This window comes from Alligator sinensis, unplaced genomic scaffold (genome assembly GCF_000455745.1).
Source record: "Alligator sinensis unplaced genomic scaffold, ASM45574v1 scaffold1302_1, whole genome shotgun sequence".
Classification (NCBI taxonomy): Eukaryota; Metazoa; Chordata; order Crocodylia; family Alligatoridae; genus Alligator; species Alligator sinensis.
Window position 1 is genome coordinate 779,586 of NW_005842612.1, and position 11,448 is coordinate 791,033.

The 11,448-nt window shown below is 65.8% G+C and overlaps 1 protein-coding gene across 1 annotated transcript in view; it reads left to right on the forward strand.

Annotated features, from left to right (window-relative positions):
* Positions 1-4,122, forward strand: part of EEF1G (eukaryotic translation elongation factor 1 gamma) — a 4,609-nt gene extending 487 nt beyond the window's left edge. The window contains exons 2-10 of the mRNA XM_025214961.1: positions 417-575; positions 922-985; positions 1,182-1,324; positions 1,910-2,053; positions 2,322-2,451; positions 2,642-2,846; positions 3,348-3,520; positions 3,629-3,753; positions 3,844-4,122. Coding sequence (XP_025070746.1) covers positions 417-575; positions 922-985; positions 1,182-1,324; positions 1,910-2,053; positions 2,322-2,451; positions 2,642-2,846; positions 3,348-3,520; positions 3,629-3,753; positions 3,844-4,002 — 1,302 coding nt within the window. The 3' untranslated portion in view covers positions 4,003-4,122. The remainder of the gene's footprint in view (positions 1-416; positions 576-921; positions 986-1,181; positions 1,325-1,909; positions 2,054-2,321; positions 2,452-2,641; positions 2,847-3,347; positions 3,521-3,628; positions 3,754-3,843) is intronic.
* Positions 4,123-11,448: the final 7,326 nt, after the last annotated feature.

Consider the following 11,448-nt stretch of genomic DNA (forward strand, 5'->3'; position numbering starts at 1 on the left):
GTTGGGGGATGGGAGTGGGGGCGAAGAGGGGGGGGGGTCTAGGTTGAGAGGGGATGAGGATCCTGCTGGAGGTGGGGGAGGGCCCGGCGGTGGGCTTTCGGGGTGCCTCGAGTGAGGGGTGGGGGTGCCTCGCTGGGGGCGAGGGAGCGCTGTGGGTGGGTGGCGTGCGGGGGGGCGCTGCCCAACTCCCCTCACCCCCCCCGCTGCGCCCCACAGACTCTGTACACCTATCCCGAGAACTGGCGGGCCTTCAAGGCGCTCATCGCCGCCCAGTTCAGCGGCGCCAAGGTCAAGCTTTCGGGGTGCCTCGAGTGAGGGGTGGGGGTGCCTCGCTGGGGGCGAGGGAGCGCTGTGGGTGGGTGGCGTGCGGGGGGGCGCTGCCCAACTCCCCTCACCCCCCCCGCTGCGCCCCACAGACTCTGTACACCTATCCCGAGAACTGGCGGGCCTTCAAGGCGCTCATCGCCGCCCAGTTCAGCGGCGCCAAGGTCAAGGTCCTCTCCGCGCCCCCCCAGTTCCACTTCGGGCAGACCAACAAGACCCCCGAGTTCCTGAAGAAGTTCCCCGTCGGGAAGGTGGGTAACGGCGCCGCGGGGGGGATGGGATCTGGCTGGGGGCTCTGCCAGGTTTCCAGCCGTGAGTCATCGAAATCGGACACGGCTCCGCTGCCACGCTGTCCTTCTGCCCCGGCTCCTTGTGCTGCGGGGGGTGGAGGGCAAGGGGTCCCGCTTCGCGTTGAGGGGCACCGTGCGTCTCCCCAAGGGGGGCTCGGACGGTGTTTGTAAGGGAAGCTTTTCTCTCCAATGCTTAGCAAGGGGGAAAGGCTACTCCTAGGAGCTGGGGGTGCCCCGAAGGTGGGTTCCCGTACCCACAATCCGTGGTTCCCGTACCCTACTGGTAAACGCTTCTTTCTCTGCCAAGGTCCCGGCTTTCGAAGGCGACGATGGGTTCTGCGTGTTTGAGAGCAATGCCATCGCGTACTACGGTGAGCCCGGTCCCTCTCCAGCTTCAGGGGGCTCCGGTCCAGGCAGCTCTGAGTCTGTCAGAGGTTTGGGGCTGGGGGGATGGATGTTGGGGGCAGCGTGGCGCGTCTAGAGCGCTGAGAAGTTTCCTTCTCCAGTGGAGTTGGGGGGGCCAGGGGGGGCTCTTCTGCTGCTGGTGACTGTGGGCTCCCTTCTCAGTCAGTAACGAGGAGCTGCGGGGTGCTAGCGCCGAGGCCGCCGCCCAGGTCATCCAGTGGGTGAGCTTCGCAGACAGCGACGTCGTCCCCCCTGCCAGCACCTGGGTCTTCCCCACACTGGGCATCATGCACTACAACAAACAGGTCTGTGGGAGCCGGGGCTGTCCTGCGGGGGGCACGGGGCTGTCCTGCAGGGGCCTGCGGTGAGGTGAAGGCTGGGATTCAGTGCCACTTCTGTCGGCTGTGGGCTTCCTGCTCCCCTACTGCCTTTGCTGCCCCAGGCACAGAGCGAGGTCCTGGCTGCCTGGCGACGAGGCTAGGTGGACGCTCGGAGGCATTTGGTAGCTGAGGTCTGTTGTCTTTCGACCTGGCTCTTGGCCTGGAGTCAGGGGAGGGGTTCTGGGCTTAGCTATTAAGAATGGCTGGGCGTGGGGTGTCCGCACCCTGCCTCTTTCTCTGGTCCCGCCAGGTGAGACCCTGGCGACTGCCCGAGTGGGTTGCAGGTGCATCCAGTGCTCGTGGGCTCCCCTGCTGCAGTGGACGCCCAGGCCAGGGTAGTTGGGTGGACTGCGCTCTGCAGCGGGAGCTCTCCTGCCGGAGACCTCCCTGTGCTGACTGCCTCTTGGATTAGTGTCTGAGCACCTAAGGGATGGGCTAGAGCTAGGGAGGAGGCTTTTCCGCATGGGTTTCTCTGGCCTGGGTGCTGATCTGGTGTCTTTGCTCCCCCAGGCAACAGAACTCGCCAAGGAGGAGGTGAAGCGGGTACTGGGGATCCTGGATGCACACCTAAGGACTCGGACCTTCCTGGTGGGCGAGCGCATCACGCTGGCTGACATCACCGTCGTCTGTACCCTCCTCTGGCTCTACAAGCAGGTGCGGGCTGTGGGGGGAGGGTGGCTCCGTGGGCACAGCCAGCAGCTCTGGAGGGGGCTGGCAGCTTTGGAGGCTCTGGACAGGGGCTGCTGTCTAGACGGATCACTTGGCTTGGCCTGGAGCTCTTGGTGTCCAGGACAACAGAAGGCTGCCTCTGTGTGTGCTGCGTAGCCGCCAAGGTTTGTGGGGGAGGTAGAAGGGGACCAAGATCCTCTACGTGCTGTGGCAATGGGGCCAGCCCCAGCTGACTGGTGGCCTGTCCCTCCAGGTTCTGGAGCCATCCTTCCGCCAGCCCTACGTGAACACCAACCGCTGGTTCGTCACCTGCATCAACCAGCCGCAGTTCAAGGCCGTGCTGGGGGAGGTGAAGCTCTGCGAGAAAATGGCCCAGTTTGATGGTGAGGAGCTCCCTGGGCTGCGAGGGGGGAGCTTGGCTGAGTCCCCTTGCCTAGGTGTCGGGGTTTGTTCCTGCCTCCCAGGAGCAGCCACTCGCCAGCATTGCCCAGGCTGCACCTGGAGCTAGTGCAGGGGGCCCATCCCACACCAGCACCTCCTCACAGGCTGGCCCTGTCCTCGCTTCCACTGCAGCCAAGAAGTTTGCTGAGAATCAGCCCAAGAAAGACACCCCCAAGAAGGAGAAACCAGCAAAGGAGGACAAAAAGCAGCAGGCGCCACAGCAGCAGGAGAAGAAGGAGGACAAGAAGCCGGCCCCCGAGGACGAGCTGGATGAGTGCGAGCAGGCCCTTGCGGCTGAGCCCAAGACCAAGGACCCCTTCGCACACCTGCCTAAGAGGTGGGGATGGACCCTGTGGGGGGGGGGGGGGGTGTGTTGACCAGTGCACCCAAGGGGTGTCCCCCTCCACCCCTCCCATGTGTCTTCCAGGCTTAGCGGGAGGCAGCTGGGTCTCTGTTCCTTTTTCCCCCCCCTTCTCTCCTGGCCTCTTCTGGGCTGCCTGCCACCTGTTTTGTTCATGCCAGTGGCTGGGGCTGCAGCCAGGCGGCTCTGCGCGCCTGGATGGAGCAGGGCAGAGCTGCCTTGTCAGGACAAACTGGGGGAAAGGGGGGGCACGGTCCAGCCCCTCCCTACCAGAGGGAGGGGACCTGAGTCAGCTGGAGCCACCAGGGGGCAGCAGCTGCCCGCAGTGCCCCGGCTCCCACACCCTGCCACGTGCTGCAGAGCACTGGGCCACCGCCCGGCACATCCTGCTGGGGAAGTGGGGGCTTGGGGGCTGCTGTGGGGAGCCCGGCTGGTGCCCACCCTCAGAGTGACTAAGCCACCGTCCCCCACCCCCAGCCCGTTCATCATGGACGAGTTCAAGCGGAAGTATTCCAACGAGGACACGTTAACGGTGGCGCTACCCCACTTCTGGGAGCACTTCGACAAGGAGGGCTGGTCCGTCTGGTTCGCCGAGTACCGCTTCCCCAGCGAGCTCTCCCAGACCTTCATGAGCTGCAACCTCATCACAGGTGACATCCCCCTGTCCTGTCTCTCTTCCCCCCAAGCTGGAGCCTGACTGCGTTGGGGGTGTGCTGGGGTGCTGCCCTGACAGTTTTCCTCCCCCTTGCCTCCCGCAGGCATGTTCCAGCGCCTGGACAAGTTGCGTAAGAACGCCTTCGCCAGCGTCATCCTTTTCGGCACTAACAACGACAGCAGCATCTCCGGCGTCTGGGTTTTCCGTGGCCAGGAACTTGCCTTCCCGGTGAGTTTGTCATGGGTGTGTTATGCTGGGTGGGTGGGTGCACGTGCGTGTCCTCCCTCTGCTGACACTGCTCTTCTCGCCTCCCCCCAGCTGAGCCCCGACTGGCAGGTGGATTACGAGTCCTACACCTGGCGGAAGCTGGACCCAGACAGCGAGGAGTGCAAGACGCTGGTCAAGGAGTACTTCCTGTGGGAGGGTGACTTCAAGCACGTGGGGAAAGCCTTCAACCAGGGCAAGATCTTCAAGTGAGCTGCTGCCTTCCTGCCTGGCAGCACTGCACGGACTGACCAGCCAGCTGGGGACTGCGGGGTGCCGGGGCCTGTGATCGCAACCGAGTGACGTGACGAATAAAACCCCAATGCGCTAGCATCCCCGGGTCTGTGCTTCCTGGGGGCTCTGCCGAGAGCTGGGGAGGGCAGCAGCGTTCACCTGGCTTCCACGGCCCCCATGGGCTGTCACAGATGGCCCACGCCTGGTGAGAGCAGTGCTGGCACTGGAGCCCGCTGCTGCTGCTCCCTTTCCCATCCCCCCGCCAGTGACCAGGTGTGCGGGACCCTGCACTGCTGCCCCTTTTTACCATGATTCCCCTGGCCAGCGGCCTGCCCCACTGGGGCTCTCCCAACAGGCATCGGGAGGGTAAACAGGCAGGGCAGGGCACACAAAGGCAGGTGGGGACAGGGCAGGGCCTGCTTGGAGATTTGTTGCTTTGTGCTTTGTCCCAGCTGGATCGGGAGCAGAGGTGGCTCCTAGGCCGCTCCCTCTCCCAACCCCGCCACACCATGGGATAAGGCCGGCTCTGCATGCTCCAGGCCAGAGCAGGATGGGGGTGGAGTGCTCTCCCTGGGCTGCAGGGCAGTGACTCCCTTCACCTCCCCGGGGCTCTCCCAGGCCCTCGAGCCACGACTCACCCCTACGCTGGGGGCTCTGACAGGCATCCCCTGCATGTGAGCTGCAGGCACTGCCCCCCCCACCTCCTCCTCCAGTATCTCTGCTGCAGCTAGGCAAGGGGGAAAGTCCCAGCTGGGGTTGGGGCTGGGAGCAGCTTGTTCTAGGGCAAAAAACCCTATTGCAGCCCCCTGCCACGCCCAAAACAAGTGTATTTCTACCCCCCTCCCCAGCTGTAGGGTGTTGCACTGTCCTTTTTGCCCCTGGGGCATTTGTGGGGGGGGAGGAAACCAGGACCCAGCTTGAACAACCCCTCCCCGCCCCGTCTGTTGGGGAGCCCTTGGGCTGGCCTGCCCTAGCTGCAATTGTTTCAGGGCTGGGCCAGGTTCGTGGGGGGGGGGCGCTGTTAATCGTATCCATCTGCCTTGTCCGGGGGCCTGGAGGAAGCGTGACTCACTCCTGCATCCTGCATCCAGGCGGAGGGAGGATGTGTGGCTGGCCCTGTGAGGAGGGGGCTGGACTGTGGTTTTATTTCGGGGGTGGTGGAGGGGGGTGTTACTCCTCGATCCCTCCGGGCTGTGCTCAGGTGCTGTGAGGGTGCCGGACGCCTGACCCAGCCCCACGCTGTTGCTTCCATGCTGGTCTGGCTGCCTCTCCCACTCCTCCCTGCTTGCTCTCCCCCACCAAAGGCAGTGGGGGGGTGTGTGTGTGTGTGTGTGTGTGTGTGTGTGTGTGTGTGTGTGTTGAGGGAAGAGGTCGAATGTTTTTCACCAGCCCTTTCTTGGGGGGCGGGGGAGGAAGGCCAGCTACTGCCTGTGCCTCTCCAGGCCGCCCAGCTGTGCTGCTGTCTCCGTGCCCCCCGGGGTTACCAGGCTCTTGTACCCGGCCCCTCCCTAGCCTAAGCAGTCCAGGGCTGGGCGCCAGGGCCTGGTTCTCTCCCAGCTCTGGGAGCAGAGGCTGGGGGAGGGGAGCGGTTTGCAGTGGAGCGGAGAAGCTGAGGGCCAGCACGCCTGGGTTCTGCCCCCAGCACTGGGGTGCTAGTGAGATGGACTGGGGGGGGCCTGGATGCCTGGGCTCTCGCTCTGCAGAGGGAGCTAAATCTTAGGGGCTTAGGGAGGAGGTCTCTGTGCGGCTGACTTAACCGGTGAGGTCCCTAAACTCTTCTCTTTCTCTGCCTCAGTTTCCCTGCAGGCACTATGCACCTCCCCAAATTCCTCCTGGGGGAAGCGAGCACCCGGCTGGAGCCAAACACGCTGCCAGAGCAGGGCCTGAGCTCAGAACAGCGCGCGTCTGTCTGTGGTGAGGCGGGGGCGCTTCCAGCCGCCCCCAGGCTGGTAGGAAAGCGCCCCCTCCTCCAGCGTGTTGGCCTCCCCCGGCCCCTGCTGCGGGGTGCAGGGCAGGGGTGGGAGTGCCAGCCCCCCTCCCTCTCCCAGGCACGTGACCCGCCCCTGCTGGCCCCGTGCCCGCCCGCCCCAGCGCACATCTGGATCTCGTTTCGGTTCTTGCTCAACCGGCCCCACCCCAGCTCCTCGCTGGGGCTGCTTGCAGCTCTGACTCATGCTGCTCTGCTGCTCGGAGGCAGCGCGGGGAGGGGACTGTTGTACCAGGAGCACCTCCGTGGCCCCCCTACCACCAGGGAGGGCAGCTGGGGGGGGGGGACCTGCCACCTCCTCTCCCTTGTTGGGGCCAGGAAGGGTGCAGGCATGGGGCAGCCCTTGCACCCCCTGGGCCCAGCTTGGCTGTGACACTGCCTCGCTGGGCTGGGGGGGGCCCACCACTGCTTCCCAGGCAGACCCCGAAGCAGGCGGCTGGGGGGTAGGGAGCAAGCAGACGGTGGGCACGGCAGCGGGAAGCCCGGGGCTGGGCTTGGAATGCGCGGCTGGAATGCTATCAGCCCGGGAGGGGCTGTCCGGCACCGCGCTTTCGTGTGCGCTGGGCTGGGCTGGGCTGGGCTGGGCTGAGCCGGACGGCCGGGAGGCAGGGACGTGCGCCTGGGAAACACGTCTGTGTTGGCCGGACACGTGGATCCCCGGGGGCCAGGGTCCTTGTGAAGGCTTGGGGCGGGGGGCAGAGCACCCAGGTGTAGTTGGGGGTGAGGGGTGGGTATTGTCCGAGCAGAGCCATGCAAGCATGCATGGGTGCATATGTGTCACAAGTGTTCGTGTGCCGGCGCGCTATTAACCCTTTGCAGCCTGGGCTTGCCTGCACAGGGGCCTGGGCAAGGCTCTCCCTGTGTAGACACCGCCTGGGGCGGCAGTGGGACCCTTTCTTCTGTGTGGGGGCAGCCCTGGGTTGGGGTCCGGACCCTTTCTTCTGCATGGGGGCAGCTCCGGGGCGGGATCCGGCCCCGCACGGGGCAGCCCCTCTCCTCTACGACCTGCAAGCCCGGGGCCCTGCCGAGCTGCTGGTCCACAGCGCAGGGGCTGGGGGGACCCTGGGTGGCGGAGGGGGCGTCTGCAGGCCTTGGTCTCCCGCCCAGCGTGGGAGGCAGGCGGGAGGAGGAGCCCAGGCCCCACCGCTAAATTCCTGTTTGTTTACTGGCAGCCTGGAGGAATGCGAGCCCGGCCGAGCCCAGGCGCGGCGGGGGCAGGCGCTGTCTCTCTTGCAGCTTTGGCAGCGCAGGGAAGCCCCTGGTTATCCCCTCGCCTCTCCCCCGCTTGACTTGCTCTGGGCAGGTTCCTGCCTGCACCCCCCAGACAGTGCCCAGCTGCAGCATGCCTCCCTGCCCGGTTCCCACGGCCTCCGCCGGCCCCACGGCGCGCGGCCTGGCTGCGGGCCGGCCTGTGTGTGTGCGTGCAGCCCGCGAAGGGGCAGGGGGCAGCTGCGTTGCTGCATCGTCCTGGGACCAAGTGTCTTGCTCATGCATGTCCTTCCCCGGCAGCGGGGATGGGCCACCCTGCTCTCTTCAGCCCCAGATGATCTCTGCTGCAGTGCAGGGCGAATAGGGGCCAAGCACCATGGCCCCTGCTGCTGTGAGACCCGTGGCCCCCGGGCTCGAAGAGGAAGGGGCCCGACCTGATCCCCTACTCCCTGCTAAGGAGGCTGGCTGCAGCCCCTCGCCCCGGGGCCTGCCTGCAAAGGTCTCCGGGGCCGGGGCTCCGAGGAGCCGCTGGATTTTTTTGGCCGCCTGTTGTGGGTTTTTCCATAACAACTTTGGAGTTTGCAGCCCTTCCTCCCCCCCCACCGTGGCCCTGCTGCTGTTCCCGAGGTGGCCGGCAATTCTCCCGCGGAGAGAACGGCTCGATTGTTCTCCACGCCGCGGTTCGGCCAGGAGAGGAGGAAAAAGAAAGAGAGGCGCTTTGATGGGGAGGTTGGGGCCAGTCTGGCGGCGCCCGGCGTGGGCGTGAGGGAGGCACAGAGCAGCCAGCGCCCCCCGAGTTGGATGCCTCTTGCGACCAGAGGGGCTGGAAGGGACCTCGTGAGGTCACGTCTGTGTAAATCCCTGTTTTTGGATCCACAGCGCATCCGTGCCTTGAGCGTTTCCGGTCCCCGCACCTCCACGGGGGTCGAGAAGGGCCACGAGGACGATCCAGCGCCGCGGGGGGGCTTCCCTGGGAGGAGAGGCTAACGAAGCCAGGCCTGGTCAGTGGAGAAGAGACGCTGGAGGGTGGGGGCACGACGGGCTTTACGAAACGGGGAAGAGGAAGTGGATAGAGATTTATTATTGACCGTCGCTCCCCACATAAGAACAAGAGGTCACAACGTGAAGCGAGTAGGCAGCTGGTTGAAAGCTAGTCCCGGCAGTTCTTTTCCAGCCGATGTGGCATTAAAGCACGGGGCTCGTTATCACCAGGCGTGGGAGAAGCGACGAGTTTAGCCAGATTCCCCAAGGGAGCGGACGCACGCTGGGAGGAATCGGTTGCTATTGAGCACGGGAGCGAGGGGCACGGCCTCTGATTCAGAGCATCCTCGGCCTTAAATGCTGGAGGCTGCAAGTGGGGGAGAGGAACAGGGGGAAAGCCCTGCTCGGGCGCCGTTCTCTCTCCCTCTCCGCCGCCGCTGCGGGACACGGGCGGCTGGGCCAGACGGACCTAGGGCCTGACCCAGGAAATGGCAGTACTTACGGTTACCTCTAGTCCTGCTCCAGGTGGGATCCTCCTGGACTAACCCGCCCCAGCCAGGTGTCTGTCTAACCCAGCCATTTGCAGCCGGGATGGCATGGCGTGGCACCCTGGGGCGCCTTGAGAACCGCTCCGGCGTGCCCCCGAGCTAGCTCAGGTGTGCCAGCGGGAGTCACCAGGTGAACCCAACAACCGCAGACAGGAATCCGGCGTGCTAAAAACCGTCTGCCTGAGCCTTTAGCAACAGAAAATTGGGTCACTGTTATTTTCCTGTAGTCAAAAAAATGAAGGGAAGCTAATGGTGTTTTCGAGTCGATCAAGGGTATCCGGAGTCTCAAACGGGTGAGACCCACCGGTCTCTTGACAGCTTGCAAGGACGGAGGCCGCTCTAGGAGGTGGGGATATCCCCCACGGGGGAGGAGCGGACCTGCTTCTTAGCCCCTCACTCCCCACCTGCAGCCCCTTCCCCCCAGCAGCGCCTGTCATTGGCTGGTACAGGGCTGCCTCTCCCTCCTCTGGGCTCCTTGCCCCGCCTGGGGTGGCTCCACGGCTGGTGGGGCAAGTCGCAGCCGGGCCTCTTGTTCGTGTGTAAGCAGCTGGGTGATAGCGGGTGACTCACTCCGGGGTATCTGGGGCTTGCACGGAGAGGCCTCGATGGCTGCCTCTGCAAAACGGAGCGGCGCCATGCGCGGAAGGGGCCTGGAGCACGGGGGGCACGGGCACGGGCACGAGCCCGGCATCCGGCACGGTCATGTCCATGTGCGCGGGGAGGAGATGCAGCCCCGTTCCACCCCGCCCCGCCCAGGCCCAGCAGAGGCAGCTTCTCCAAGCCCAGAGATCATGAGTCAGGCCCCCGAAGTCAGGAGGCTGCCTTGGAAAACCTTCCCCCCGCTCCTCTCCTCTCCCTCCGCCGGGGTCTTCTCAAGAACAAGTCACGGCGGGTGTTTGCTGCTGCCCCAAAGAGCTGTTTGCCCCGCGCAAGGGGCCGTGTCACGTGTGCCCGTGGTGAGCTGGCACACTGCCCGCGGACGCTTGTCACGGAGAGAGGCGTGACGGGTCTCCAGCCGTGTGGGCGGGGGCCAGGAGCAGCCCTGTGACCCCCCCCGTCCCCATAGCCGGGGGAGACAGGGCAGGGCGGCGGTGCCCAGGGGGACTGGCGTTGCGGGTGCCTGGCCAGCGCCGTGCAGGGCGCAGCAGCTGGGACCCAGGGCGCCACATCCGCCTTCCCCTTTCGGGCACCGTGGGTGCAGCCCAGCTCGGCCCCTCGCAAAGTTTTTGCAAGAAGCATCGTGCGAGCTGGGCGCGGGGTCGGGCGCGGGGGCGTCGTGCAGGGCCGAGGCCCCGGGGGCAAAGGGTGCCCGGTGGCCCTGTCCTTGGGGCCGGCTCCTGCCATTGTCCCTGGCCACAGGGCGAGTCTGCCAGCTCGGGCATCTGGCCAGCGCTGACTCACGTGGATGCGCGGCTGCTGCTGTTTGAGTCCGCCGTGCCCGGTTGCTACAGCGACAAGGCCTCGAGGAAGGATGTGGGGCGCACAGCTGCCTCGGGTTGCTGCGGGAAACCAGCTGTTTGATTTTCGTGTCTCGGCAGGGACCTCCCCACCCCCGTCTCCGCACACCTGCCCTGGTGCCGCTTAGCTGCAGCCTCCCGCCGGGGGGGCTGGACGCGGGGTGGGGGGGTCCTGGCAAGGGCTTTCACTCGTGGACCGGACGGGGCTCAACCCCGACCCCGCTCCGGGCCCCATGCAGGACTTCATCAGGGTCCCTGCAGTTTACCCTGTTCCTCAGTTTCCCCGGGCTGTGACATGGGGTGGGGGGGCTCTGCCGGGGCGGCTATAGTGGCGCTGTGTGAGGACCCACCGTGGGTCCGACCTGCTCCATCCGGTGGCAGACCTGCCTCAGTTTCCCCAGCGGGCATTTCCTATGGGAAAGCTGGCCCATAGGAACGGACGTGGCGGCCATAGCCTGAAGCAGCCCGGAGAGGGCGAAAGATCATTTTGCCCAGGGGCGAGATGCAGCCACCTCTGGGGTGGGTCTGGGAGCTGTGTGGGCTGAGGCCCCCCTCGTCATAGTGCAACAATGCGGCTTGTCTCTGTTCCCACAAGCGGCCCGTGCCCAGCACGGAGATGCAGCTGCCTCTGGGGTGCGGTGCGTAGAGGGTTGCTTACAGATGGACCCGGACCTGGTGCTGAGATGCAGCCACCTCTGGGGTGGGTTTTATTATAGGTCAGAGTCCACCTGTAACCAGCCTGTTTCAGAGATGCAGCCTTCTCTGGGGTGGGTCTTCAGCCCCTCGCTGCCCGGCCGGGAGCTGGGGCTCTCCCCTGAAGCAGAAAGACCCCATGGGATCCTGGGGGGGTGTATTTGGGCCTCGCTCGGGATCCGGTGACCCGCGTGGGCCCCTCCTGCTGCCGCTGCACTCGAGAAAGGCTCTTTATGGGCCTGCAAGAGGGATGGAGCCAGGGCAGCGCGTCCCGGGCCTGCCGGCCCCTCTCTCGGCATCCCTCCCCGGAGGAGCCAGCTTCCCCCGTGCCAGGAGCTGAAACCGGGCCTCGGCCTCGCGCTGCGCTGGGGCCGGACTAGGTGCAGGGCCAGAATCCGAGGCATCCCGGCGGGTCGGTTTACGCGGCCTCCCCGCCGCGGGCCGGGCCCGTCTCTTGCACGCCTTGCACATTCGGCCGCCCCAGCGCGAGGGCTGCAGGGCTCGGGCCCTGACGCCGTGCCAGGAGCGGGGGGTCCGGTGGTCGGGGCGG